An 11887-nucleotide genomic window follows, 5' to 3' on the forward strand; every position below is an offset into this window, starting at 1 on the left:
ATGCGCTCAGGTCAGCTTTCCCGAAAGCTGTGGGGATCAAGCAAACGGCTCAGCCAGATTTCATCAGGAGAGACTGAATATAACACTCAAGATTCCAAGTGATTGCTGCTTCTACCTTCTCTCACGGATTCCAGAAACTTATTTAATCTTTTTGTCACTTTAAATGTATAAATATGCAATCAGGGGCTTGATTCTTAAGTCTATTGACAAAGAACCTATGTTGGAGGTATAGTAGTAAGCATATGTACTCATGCAAGTTAGCTTGCTTGCATATTTTCCCTAACTGTGTTGACTTGGTCACAGCAGTATCCCTCTCTCAACAGCTGCTAAAACTGTGTTTTGGGAGGGGAAAAAAACCCCAAAACCAAAAAACCCACAAGTTTCCAAACTCAAGCTTACTAATTGAATTTAAGATAAGTAGCATTTGATTTAAAGCTGAATAGGGCCAGATGCTCCTTGATCACAAAGAAGGTATTTGGCTTTGCTTTGACAGCATTGTTATTCCCCAATAAATTAAAATTCTGGCAGTTGCAATGGTTGGATTCAGAATTGGGATAGCTGACAGTTATGACCTTCTCAATATGTTTTCTAGCCCAGTGAACATTTTATTGCAATTTGTTCATGTAAATGGCTATTACTGTCTTCTTTTGTGCAGTTCCAGTTTTAGGCTGTTCTGCAAGGAACATCTGTGTTGCACTACTTGATTATCAGAGATTGTTTAAAGTACAGACATGAATAACTTAAAAGGAGTTGAAGGTGGCGAAGGAGCTGAAGGAGGTAGGAAATACTTGCTGCTGAAAATTATTTATATTGTCAAGTAGACTAAGACACACACCAAGAAATCCCATGGTATATTTAATATCTAGTAGAAATACAGAGGAAGAATCATTATCTTATATTGGTCAAAGATCAATCTGCTTCATTAGTAAGGCAACTCCTGCAAATAGAAGATAAATTTCCACTGCAGAATCATTATGCAACATTGCAGCACAATTTAATTAAAAATAGCACCTGTTTGTTTCTTGATTTGGTGTTCACCAAACCAGTTGTTAGCCATATTTTTTCTGTAAAAACAAACAGGGAAAAACAGATGAACATTTTGAAGATGCATTTAAGACCTAGTAAAAGAAAATACTAGATCCTTACACGTGCTGTATCCAATTGCATGCTATGTTTTGGAGAAGGCATTACTGGTTTGTTTTTTTTTTTTTTCTTGGTTTACCAATATATGATGATAGAAGGGTGTGCATTTTCCTATCATTCTGACATTTTTATAATGTTACTGATTTAAATGATAAACCCCATACTGTTGGAAAAGCCCGGTGCTGAGGGAAAAATATGAATTTTTGGATCAGCGTGTGAAGGTGTGTGTATGTGTATATATGTGTGTATGTGTATATATATGTATATTCATGTATCTATGTCTATTAAAAGAGAAAATACCATGGGATAAGGGGAGTATAGATACAAGGCTGAACTATAAGTGATTGTTAGATAGCATGTTTCCTTTTGGCTACCCCTTCCTTCCCTCTACCATCACTTTTCTTGTTATTTTTTATTTATTTATTGAAATGGATGTGTGTTGTATCTCTTGTAAATGTTATCAGATATTCCCTGTGGCTGGGGAGTTGTTGAACTACCTGAGGAACTGCATAATGTATAATCTCATTTCATTAACTTTAAGCACAATATTTATTAACTTTGTAGAAATAGTAATACCTCCTTACCCTGTTAAAGGATAATCTTTACAATTTCGATTAGTCTCATTAAAACTGATTTCTCCTCCTCAATTTCTTTACTGGAAAAAAAAAAAGCCCTCTTAATGACTGATTAGTGTACTGTGTAAAGAAAGTTGTGTTGCTTTTTCTTAACTTTTGTAAATGAAATAATAAATCAGACTAGTGAACAAGTGGGTCTATGCATAGTTGCAATATTCTAACTATCACTGTGACAGACTGGATTGTCTGGAAAGTTAGGAGGAAGTAAGAATTATTTTCCCGAGTCACTTGCCAAGAGAGGATTAAATTTCCAAAAGTAGAGTGGTGTGGTTTCTTTTCATACTCCATGTATGTAAAAAAAAAATTTACAACCACATCCCATATTTTCAAATAAGCTATAGAGAACTGAAAAATACTATTTTTAATCAGTTACCTATCCAGTAAGAATACTGAGGATACTCTGGAAGTATAAAGTTTGTACATGAGAATGTGAAGTATGTTTGTCCATTATAATTTCATGAAGAAGGGATTGCAGGGGAGCTCTTTGGAGAGTAGTTTAGAGGAATTTCAGCTCAGAATGTGAGATTTTTCTGTGTTATGGGAAATTGAAAAACTCAGTTGGGACATTGAGATGATGGTTTTTGTAAGTATGCATATATGTTGTGTTTAAATGCATATATGAGGCTAAGTGTTTATTTGCAGGGGAAGGGGTCAGGAAATTATGATGTTTTGGGCTAGCAGAATAAAGTGGAAAAATGGAAGAGATGGGTCTTTCCTAGTGTTTGGTGAGAGCATAGTTTGCTTTTTGGCACTTGCTTAGAGAGGTTTGCATAAGGGTTTGAAAACGTCCTACTGTGGGTTAGGTATGTTTATACAATAGTTGAATTGACCTTTTTAGTAGTTTAATATTAAAGAATACTGAATACAGTGAGTCAGTTTAAGTAAAATATGTTGCAATAATTGGGGAGGAAATAGTTTATGATGAAGACCTTTGACATTTCAATACCATCATATCAATGCATCACAAGCATTGGGCAATCTTCACAAATACATGGGACAGGTTTAAATGTGGACAGTTCTTGGGCTCTAAACTTGAGGCTAGTTTGTGTTCAGCACAAAGCAGCTGCAGCATGAGGAGGGGGACAGATGAGCTCTGAGCTGCTTTATGCTCTAGGAAGAGTGGCAACATCCATTGCCTTTTGATCTTTTCTCTGGTCCTTGAGGGATGGGAGGTATACACCATCACACACTTGGTGTCCTTGCCAGAGGCCTTCTGGAGAGACCTCCATAGGTTTGAAGGTTTGCACTTTGCCTTTATCTAAAACCAGCTTTAAGTAAAAGATAAAAGTCGTAAGTGTGAGCATTAGCTGGCATGTTGTTTCTTTTGGTTTTAACTTATTTGTATAAAAAGTAGAAAATAATTTTTTAAAAATAGAAAATAATTTTTCTGATCAGTTGTTTAGGTCGGTTGATTTGCAGTCTGTTGTGCAGTGCACTGTGAATTAGTGAACTGACTTCCATAGTTCTTCCATTTCTTCAAGTCAATAAAGCTTAGGATCCCATTTTGTTTTGTCATATAGTATTGGTGAAATAAGATTATTCTTTGGTTTTGAACAAAGATTTATCTGTTAAAAGTACAGCTGTGAGATGAGAATTCCAATTAAGAATTTAGAATAAAAAAGTCTTAAGTGACATTTGTTTCATAGCACTACATTTGTCACCATCTTCTTGGTGATACTGTTTTTAATTTTTGGAGAAACTCGAGTTATTTATCAACGTTTAAGATGTGCTTACCTTTGAAGATGAGTAAGTAGGAGTGTAAATATATATATCTAAAAGAAACTGAAAACTGACATGCTTTTCACACCTGTACATAAATGAGATCAAGTAGTTAGCAGTATTGAGTAACTTCTCCATAGCACAGTTTTGAGCTTGGATACCAAAGGATATTTAGAAGACATCTCTCCTTTATTTCAAGTAAAATGTTTGCTAAATTTCTCTTTATCAATTTACTTATAATTCATGATAGTATTTTTAGTTGTCTTTTTATATATAGTGAAGAATCCCATCTAGTCTTTGCTGATTTTGTACTATACAAGCATACAGAAAGTGAAGTGCTTGCTCTTCAACTTAGCATTTGACTTATGCAAGTTCTTCTATATCAATGTACTTGTTATCTATTACTTGCTCATAGGATATCTAGAAACCACGTCTTCTATCATCCATGTACCTTACCAGCACTAAATAATAATCTCAGTGTTAAACTAACTGCATTTCTCCTGATGGTTAATACACATTATGGAAATGAGGTTTTAGGAAGCTTGTTGGATTTAAAAAGAAAGGAAAAAAAAAAAAGAAAAAAACCCCAAAGCAACAAAACATCCACAACCTCACAACTTCCCCCCAAAAAACCCAAATTAACCTATACCCACATTACAATTATTTTGCTAATCTGCAACAGTGATATAAAGAAGCTTTTTTTCCCCTCTGGTATATCTTAGATCATGCATATTATCACAAAACAGGTTTATCAGTCTTCACAGGCTTTAAATAGCCTAGTCAATTGACTGTTTTATAAGGATCCTCTTGAAAGTTGTATTTCTTTGTCCTTTAAATGAAAGCAAAGAACCAAGTTTCTGCACTGGAAAAATTCTATATGGGACTAGTAACATTGTTCTGCTTTAAGACAGTCCTGCAGGAATGATAAATTTATTTTTATCTGTAATGCACAATATTAGGTAGGTCTTTTAACTCTTGCCTTAGTCAATGGGAGCTGTATACCTCACTTCCCTAAATCATGTCTCCCTCCTTCCTGTTTCCTCTGCAAGTCCTTCCCAATCTTAATTAACAAAATCCTTAGAAAATATAAGTCATGGAACCAAATGCTGCACAAAGCTTTTACTGTGTACATGTATTTAGCTGAAAACATGTATCTATATACAGATTATGGAATGGTAGAGAGCTTTAGAGCTAGAAGGGGTGTAGAAATGTCGACATCCTTCTGCTCCCACATTGAGAGTCTGTGTAGGTACGTGCTCTGTATCACCTGAAAGCATTCCTGTCTTCCACTGCTAAAGGCACCTTGCTGGCTAGGATAATGCTGAGCCTACGTGCTGTGAATATTTTCCTTTTTTTCCTTTCAAAGAGTTAAAAAAAGAAGAAGCACACACATATAAATGCATATCCTAATGTGAACCTAAGGCCTGATCTAATACTGTTATATGAAAGCCCTACATAGGGTTATATTTAATTGGGTGGAAATTCAAGCATGTGCTTCTAGGTCTTTTTATGCTTTTTGGCTTAAAAGCTATTTCAGTTTCAGTTGTAAACGTGACACTTGTTAGTAGTCTCCTTTGGGGGAGAGTAAGTTTTTGTGAAATCACATATATGTGGGCTCATTGGATGTTAGAGTCAACTAAAGTGTTTGGAATATGTCTTTCCCTCCATCCCAAGGAGCCAATCTTATTACTAATTGCCCTTGTTAACACATACTTTTGAAGGAAGCAAGGGTTTTCTAAAAAGCTACTGCAATTAAAGAAAAACATTTAAAAATTGATAAAATGCTATTGTCCCCTTCTTCACTATTGTAGTCATTAGATGCCTAAATGCAGAAATGCCTCTGAGTGGCACCATAACATGCTCTGCAGTTTCAGTCGAGTGCCATCGACCTTACTGCAGTCTTGAACACCCCACCCCATATGTGAGGAACTGCCCTTTCTTTTGTTTTAATTCACCTTTTTGCTGTGTATCTGTGGAAGAAGACTGGTATGTCTTTCTTTTAGTTACCATTTACCTACATGGCTCAGATAAAATACGTTTCACTTCTTTTCAATAGGGTTCCTTCAGTTGTGTGTTATTCCTAGTTTTGACTTGGAAAATTTGGCAGGTATGTCCAGACTTTGTCTGTGATTATACTCAGCACAGACACAATTTCATAACACATCTTCTGTCCCAGAAACATGATTATCAGTGTAGATTATGGTTTAAAGCTGCTAAGATGTTTTGAGATTAGAATATAAAACTTCCAGCCATGTACATCACAGATCTAACTGAACCTGAGGCCACTTGTTTATTTAGCTTCCTATCTAGTCAGTATTTTCCTCTCAAGGGAGCCATATTTTTGCCTTGAAATAACTTTTTAAAATAAATTTAAGTCTTGCACCTGACAGTACTGCTTTAGTCATGTGCAGCTGTGAGCTGTCACTTAAAGAAAGCCATGAGGGGAAAAAAGAATTCAAGGAAAACTTGCAATAAGTATTCTGATTCAAACCTTTACTATGCAGGAGCAGCTTGATATAAGCTTAGAGAAATGCTATGTGTAAGACTTACCTCCCTTTGGTCAGTGTTTTGATGGAAACTGTGATGCTACTCAGTTTGCCTGATGAATTTTTACTAAAGCTAATGAGGGAGTGGAAGCAAAGGCCTTACAGCAACAGTTAACCATATCTTCTGGTAATTCTTACGGACTGTGCAATTATGTGATTACAAATGGATTTTTAAATGCCAAAAAATGCCTTTCTAAAGAGTTAATGTTAGGTCTGAGGAGTGTTGGAAATAGCCACTTTCAAAAATGAGCCTTCAGGCACTGTAATGAACTTGCTGTCAGTCTTCTGTGCAATATCTTTTTCCCTCTGGGTGCTTTAAGTATATACTGTATGTCTTACTTTGTTTTGAGAGTGTGTATATTGGCTAATGATGGATTTTTTTCCTGTACAGCATGGTGGAAGATGTTTTAAAATTTTGCACTTTTCTAGGATTTGCAAGTTTGTAACCTGACAATTTTTAACATGCACACTTTTGTACATAATTAGCATTGTATATATTTAACATGAGTCTGAAGCAAATAAAAGTAATTGAATGCATAACTTCTCCATTTATTAATAGCACAAAAATGAAATGAAGTGTGGAAGTACACTGAAGGAACGGTTCTTTCATTTAGCAGGTAAATCTATGCAGCAGGAACAGCTGACTTGCTGTCCTGTCTTAATTGTGTTAAACTAACTTTTTTTTCGGTGGGGAAGGAATCAAACTGGATACATGAATGTACAAACCCTTTCAGACTTCAAATAGCTCTGATTACTCAAGTACTGCAATAAGAAATGTCTTTTTGCTGGGAAGGAGATGTCCAGGACATGAATCAGGGTGAGGAAAAAAGCCCACTATACATATTTATAAATAGAGATAAGGTTCCCCACCCACCCTGGGACTTAGAAGCATCTCTTTCCTTCTTCCTCATTGTCTTCTCCATGTAGTAATTTGTGCTGCAGGAAATGGAAGGCTACAGATTCGGGGGATTACTGTCAGTCAGGAGGAAACTGAAATCTGTTCCAGGCTCGTGTTCAGTTGGTTTCTTACCCCTTAAACAAGACAAACCATATTGTGAGCTTTAACAGGAGCTGGGACTACTGTGCTTCCATCTGTTACTAGGGATGGAACCAGGTACCCTTATTCTTAACAAGCAGAGTTTTGACTCCCTTCCTTGCCCACATCATAGCACATACATATTAGATTTGAACCTTACTAATGTTCATATGAATAAAGACATGGGTTTCCTTGTTCTGGAGTTCCATGCATTAGGACCAAACTGGCGTTCCCTTGGCTTTCAATAATGGAGCTGACTACTGGGGCTCTTTCTGTGAAGGGTAACTAGAACTTGGAAGCATAAGCATCAGTGGATGCAATGCCACAGCACTTAACTGTGTAAGTTATACTTCCTTTAGAGTGCTGTCATACTGTCTGCTCCTTTGGAGCATAAAACTACTCATGTTTTCCCCAAAGAAAAATGGAACCAAGGGATTAAGTAATTTCTGATGTGGGGGACAGGCAGCATATACCAGGAATCTAACAAAAGCTTCTCTTCCTTTCTATCTGAAGGATGATAACAATTCAAATGAAGCATTTACCTCAAAAACAGACGTGCTCCTGTCAATCCTTGCAGCGTGGCTTTGTCTCCTTCCACTAGCAGCATCGCACCTTCCCGCAAGCCCTAATGTAGGTGGAAACATTTAACATGATTTTCGAGCTATTTGACAGGGTAGAATGCTTGTCACAAGCAGGCCAGTCTTAGTGCATCTCACCATGACTACAGACTAGACTTTCTCGCTTACCTAACAAAGATGCAAAGACAGAATTTAGTGAGTAATCTTGTTTTAGAAGCTGATTTTCTTGTTTATTTCAGTTTTCACTTTTAAAGGAGGAACCATTAAGGAGAAGAGGAAAGTGTGGTTTTTTTCCCCACAGTTACTTCTACTACCCCACCATTCTTAGATCCAGTTCGGGCCAAGCAACAGCCAGCTGGGTTTGTTAAAACACAGATGTTTTACTCCCAAGATCAAGCACAGGGACAGGAAACACAGAGGTCCCAGTTCCCTAGACAGACATAATGAAATGACATATATTATACTGAATGTGCAAATTCAGAAACTGTATTGGAGATCTGCAAAAAGATATTGTATATGTATTGTACCATCTGCATGCACACCACCCCAGTGTACAATATATGACTAGTGGCCAGTGACTGGGAAGATCAGAGCTGCCTGAAATATAGTGTTTAGCAACATAATATGGAGTATGCATTTAATTTGTTCTAACCCATTTTCTGCAAGCAAGCAAAATCCAAGGTTGAAGCTCTTAGCAAGAATATAATTAACCTTCCATGCCACCGTTCTGGAAGGCTTGTCAGGCAGGGGAACCCACACTGAAAGCTGGCATGAATGCATTTAAAATGTTTATCATGCTACAGCCATGAGCTTCCTGACTGAGAACTACCAGAGAACTCACCAGAACTGGAGGAGTGTTTGGTTCTTCATGGTATTGGCGGATTCTTTCCTCTCTTGTTTCCTGCAATAATGAGTGTAGATTTAGTTTCCCAGGCCATAAGGTAGGACTTGGAGTTATCCAAGTAGCGTGACACCAAGCAATTCCATAACATTAAACAAAGCAGGCACTCTATCCCTCAAGCAGAATGGAGTGGCAGATTGATTCTAACAGATATGTATTTTACCCTTCATCTCTAGTGGCAATTTACTGCAGGCCGATCAAACAGAACTCACACAATCTCAAACCAGAAATGCCTTAAAACTTATTTCCACTCAATTCATCCTTTTTGTTTGTTTCTTTGTTTGTTGGTTTTTTACTACTATCTCTGCGTACACTGAGGAAAGTGGTGGAAGCAAATGCCTGAGGTGCCATTTTCATGAAAGAGGGTAGTGAACCATGGATTTCCAGTGATATTAAATATTTGCTTGTCTTCAAGTAGGTATTACACTGAAGAATTTTCCTTCTACCATGTTTCCTGAGGTTTGCTGCTGAACTGAGCAACAGTAGTTAAAGAAATCAAACCAGAAGGATTTATGGGTAAGGAAACACATGAACACAGCAGGGACTTGGTACAGCACAGAGCTTCCAGCCTCCTCTTAGAGAAATAGCAAAAGTTATTTATAGGGAGAAGACTGCCTGCTTATCTAATACTGGCTGATTTAATGAATACCTACAACTTCAGCTAAACTCTAGAAGCACACCCATGTCCACCATCTCTACATCGTTCTCTAATTCTTAATACTTCCTCTAACCATGACATTTTGATTAGAAGGAGGAAAGTATTTGGGTTGTTAAAAGATTCACCACAAAAACTGTTCTCCAGGGAAGTAGCTGACATGCTATTCAAGAAGCAGGTCCTCCATACACGTCTCTTTGTGCTTGATGGCTTTAGTGTTTTTCTTTCAGCTGTATTAGTGCATGTGCCTGCTCAGTACTGGACATTAGAGGGTGTGCTCCCTGCAAGGACGCCAGTGCCTAGGCATTTTCTTACACCATGGACTGCATGCAATCTCAAGATCTCCCTGTTCTGATGGTTTTTCTTCAGACCCTCCAAAATCACAGTGCATTGCATCTTAACATTTTAGGTTTATCTTTTTCTTTTTTTTTTTTTAATTCCCCCATTCCATGCCAGGTATCAAGCAACAGTATTTCAGGCATTGCAAAGCTTCTGTTTGTGAAAAATACTTCATTCCACTTCAGTAATACTGTTGCCAACTCCTCTTCCCACGCAAAGAAAAGTTTAGAATGAAGTAAAGTGCTACTGCCTCACTGGCATTTCCAGTTTCTCTAGGGTGCAGATGTTTGACATTCTGTAGCTTTGTAAGGCCTCACAAATGCACGCTATGGTTACACCTCTGCACCCTGGTTACTGTGTTAGCTCTGGCATGCATTACTTACACCCATGTGAGTGCTTTTCACATCTGGGTCCAGGTAGTGGGGATTAATATTAAAAGGAACTAAACCTAGGGCCTGCAGGGAAGGTGGATAAACAATTGGCATGTCATTGGTGGTGTTGATGCTGATGGTAGCAACGTTAGTTCCTGCACTGGATCCCATGTAAGGAATCCCATCCTGAAAGACAAAAGCAATGATCAGTATGCTGTATCACAAGTAGGAACTGCATTTTATAGCATCTTCTGTCAGTCTCAGAGACTCAGCAATCAGATCAGACTTAGTTCTTCTAGCTCATCTCACTGCTAACTTTACAGGTGACAAGCAGAAGAATAAGATTCCGGTTCTGAGGCGAACAGTAGCTTGTCTGTGTCAGAGAATTAGCTGCTGCACGTCCTGCACTCACAGCTCTGTGACCCCATCACAAGAGAGAACTTAGAAGGTTGTCAGTGCTTATCCTGGACTTCGCTATTAAGAGAGGTGAGACTTGTCTACGTTGCAGTTACAGGAATTACCTGAACTAGCTTTTAACTAGCTTCTGAAGAGAGTAGTCCATCTGAAGTTAATATAATGTTATCACAGCATCAGCTTACGAGTACCATGACCAGTTTAGCATTGTTTAGGTATTAGTACTGAATACTGAGCTGTACATGGAAGAATGCCACTCAAGCATGCAAGTTCACAGGTAATAAACATTAGTAAAAATAAGCTATCTTGAGAGAGTTGGTGTTAATATAACCAAATAATTATTCAGATTTCACTGGTATTTGAACATTTTATGGATTTTCTGCCCACAACAGACATTAAATTTCTATATATAGACAAGCCTAGCTAACCTTTCTTCTTGGCAGCTGGCCTTACTGGGCTTACATAAATCTGTCTAAAGTCATTTGCAGCTCCACATTGCTAGTGCAACACCTTTCTTCTGTTCTCCTCCAGAAATGGTGTATCTTTACTGTGCCTTACAAGATTCACAAGCCGGAACTGGGCTGCTGAGCAGAAGGGCTCAGTGGCACTCACACCTCTCAATTCCAAGGAGATATGCAAAGTAATTATGTAATTTTCAACATGAACAGAACACTGCCTAAAAGGCATGTATGGATCCAACTTTATCACTAGTTTATTAGCAGACAAGCTGTAATGTGAACACATCTATATCTGTCAAAAAGACACAAAGTGGACAACTCAAACTGAAAAACAGGGTTTCTGGACATAGACTAAGTCCTGCACTGTTCTTCATTGATTCATTTGACTCTCTTCATTTCAAGTTGAGAGACTTATTTCTAAGGTTCACAGCATTGTACATCTCAAGGTCTTGCAGTCCCACATCTAGGAAACTGTTCTAGAAAGACAGACTGCTGACCTTAGTCATTTCAATGACTTAATGGCAGGTTTATATGGCCACAGTTTTCAGTTCATCAGATTGCCTGAGATGGCTCAACATTTGAAGTATATTAGAAACAAAGATGTAGAATCAATTTGGATTTGTCTAAACAAAACCTTATGCATGAAATCCTGCCATTTAGACTTGACCAGAGTCCTGTAGTTTTACCTCAAGAACTCTTTTCCTGATCTCGTGTATCAGACTGTTGTCGTAAAGAGCTTTCAGGAGACGGAATGTGTTCCCACCTCCTGCAGAAAGAAAGTCCAGCTTATTTAACATGCTTTCACCACCAGTTTTAACTAAAGCCTTTACAAACTTGGCAGGCTCAATGAGTTCTCTGCTCTATTCATGGTACTATCCTGCTTTGAGCAGCAGTAAAACCAGAATCTTTGCAAGAACAGTCATTGGGCAGGCCATGGGCTCATACCCTGAGTCCTTCTTGTAAGGCTGACACTGGCTGTTTGACTGTTCTAATACCCAGGAGCATGGTATTTGGACTAGATCTTCTTAGGCTTGATAAAGTGATGATACAGCTGTGATGATCATGTTTTTACACTGAAATACTGTTCATATT

General features: G+C 37.8%; 3 protein-coding genes across 5 annotated transcripts in view; 2 read left to right on the top strand and 1 right to left on the bottom strand.

Moving 5' to 3' along the window:
* The window catches only part of NBEAL1 (neurobeachin like 1), an 85590-nt gene extending 79007 nt beyond the window's left edge, over positions 1 to 6583 (top strand). For all 3 annotated transcript variants that reach the window (XM_051787701.1, XM_051787700.1, XM_051787702.1), the window contains one exon: positions 1 to 6583. In XM_051787701.1, coding sequence (XP_051643661.1) covers positions 1 to 102 — 102 coding nt within the window. In that variant the 3' untranslated portion in view covers positions 103 to 6583.
* The window catches only part of LOC127471129 (alpha-aspartyl dipeptidase-like), a 7006-nt gene continuing 1687 nt past the window's right edge, over positions 6569 to 11887 (bottom strand). The window contains exons 4-8 of the mRNA XM_051787707.1: positions 11482 to 11561; positions 9936 to 10109; positions 8499 to 8558; positions 7622 to 7704; positions 6569 to 7075 (exon numbers count right to left, since the gene is read on the bottom strand). Of these exons, the coding sequence (XP_051643667.1) occupies positions 6997 to 7075; positions 7622 to 7704; positions 8499 to 8558; positions 9936 to 10109; positions 11482 to 11561 (476 nt within the window). The 3' untranslated portion in view covers positions 6569 to 6996. The remainder of the gene's footprint in view (positions 7076 to 7621; positions 7705 to 8498; positions 8559 to 9935; positions 10110 to 11481; positions 11562 to 11887) is intronic.
* Positions 10324 to 11887, top strand: part of LOC127471127 (cytochrome P450 20A1) — a 17751-nt gene continuing 16187 nt past the window's right edge. Inside the window, exon 1 of the mRNA XM_051787706.1 lies at positions 10324 to 10409. The gene's annotated coding sequence lies outside the window, so the exon portion shown is untranslated. The remainder of the gene's footprint in view (positions 10410 to 11887) is intronic.

Source organism: Manacus candei, unplaced genomic scaffold (genome assembly GCF_025592945.1).
Source record: "Manacus candei isolate 608988 ecotype Guabito, Panama unplaced genomic scaffold, ASM2559294v1 h1tg000023l, whole genome shotgun sequence".
Lineage (NCBI taxonomy): Eukaryota > Metazoa > Chordata > Aves > Passeriformes > Pipridae > Manacus > Manacus candei.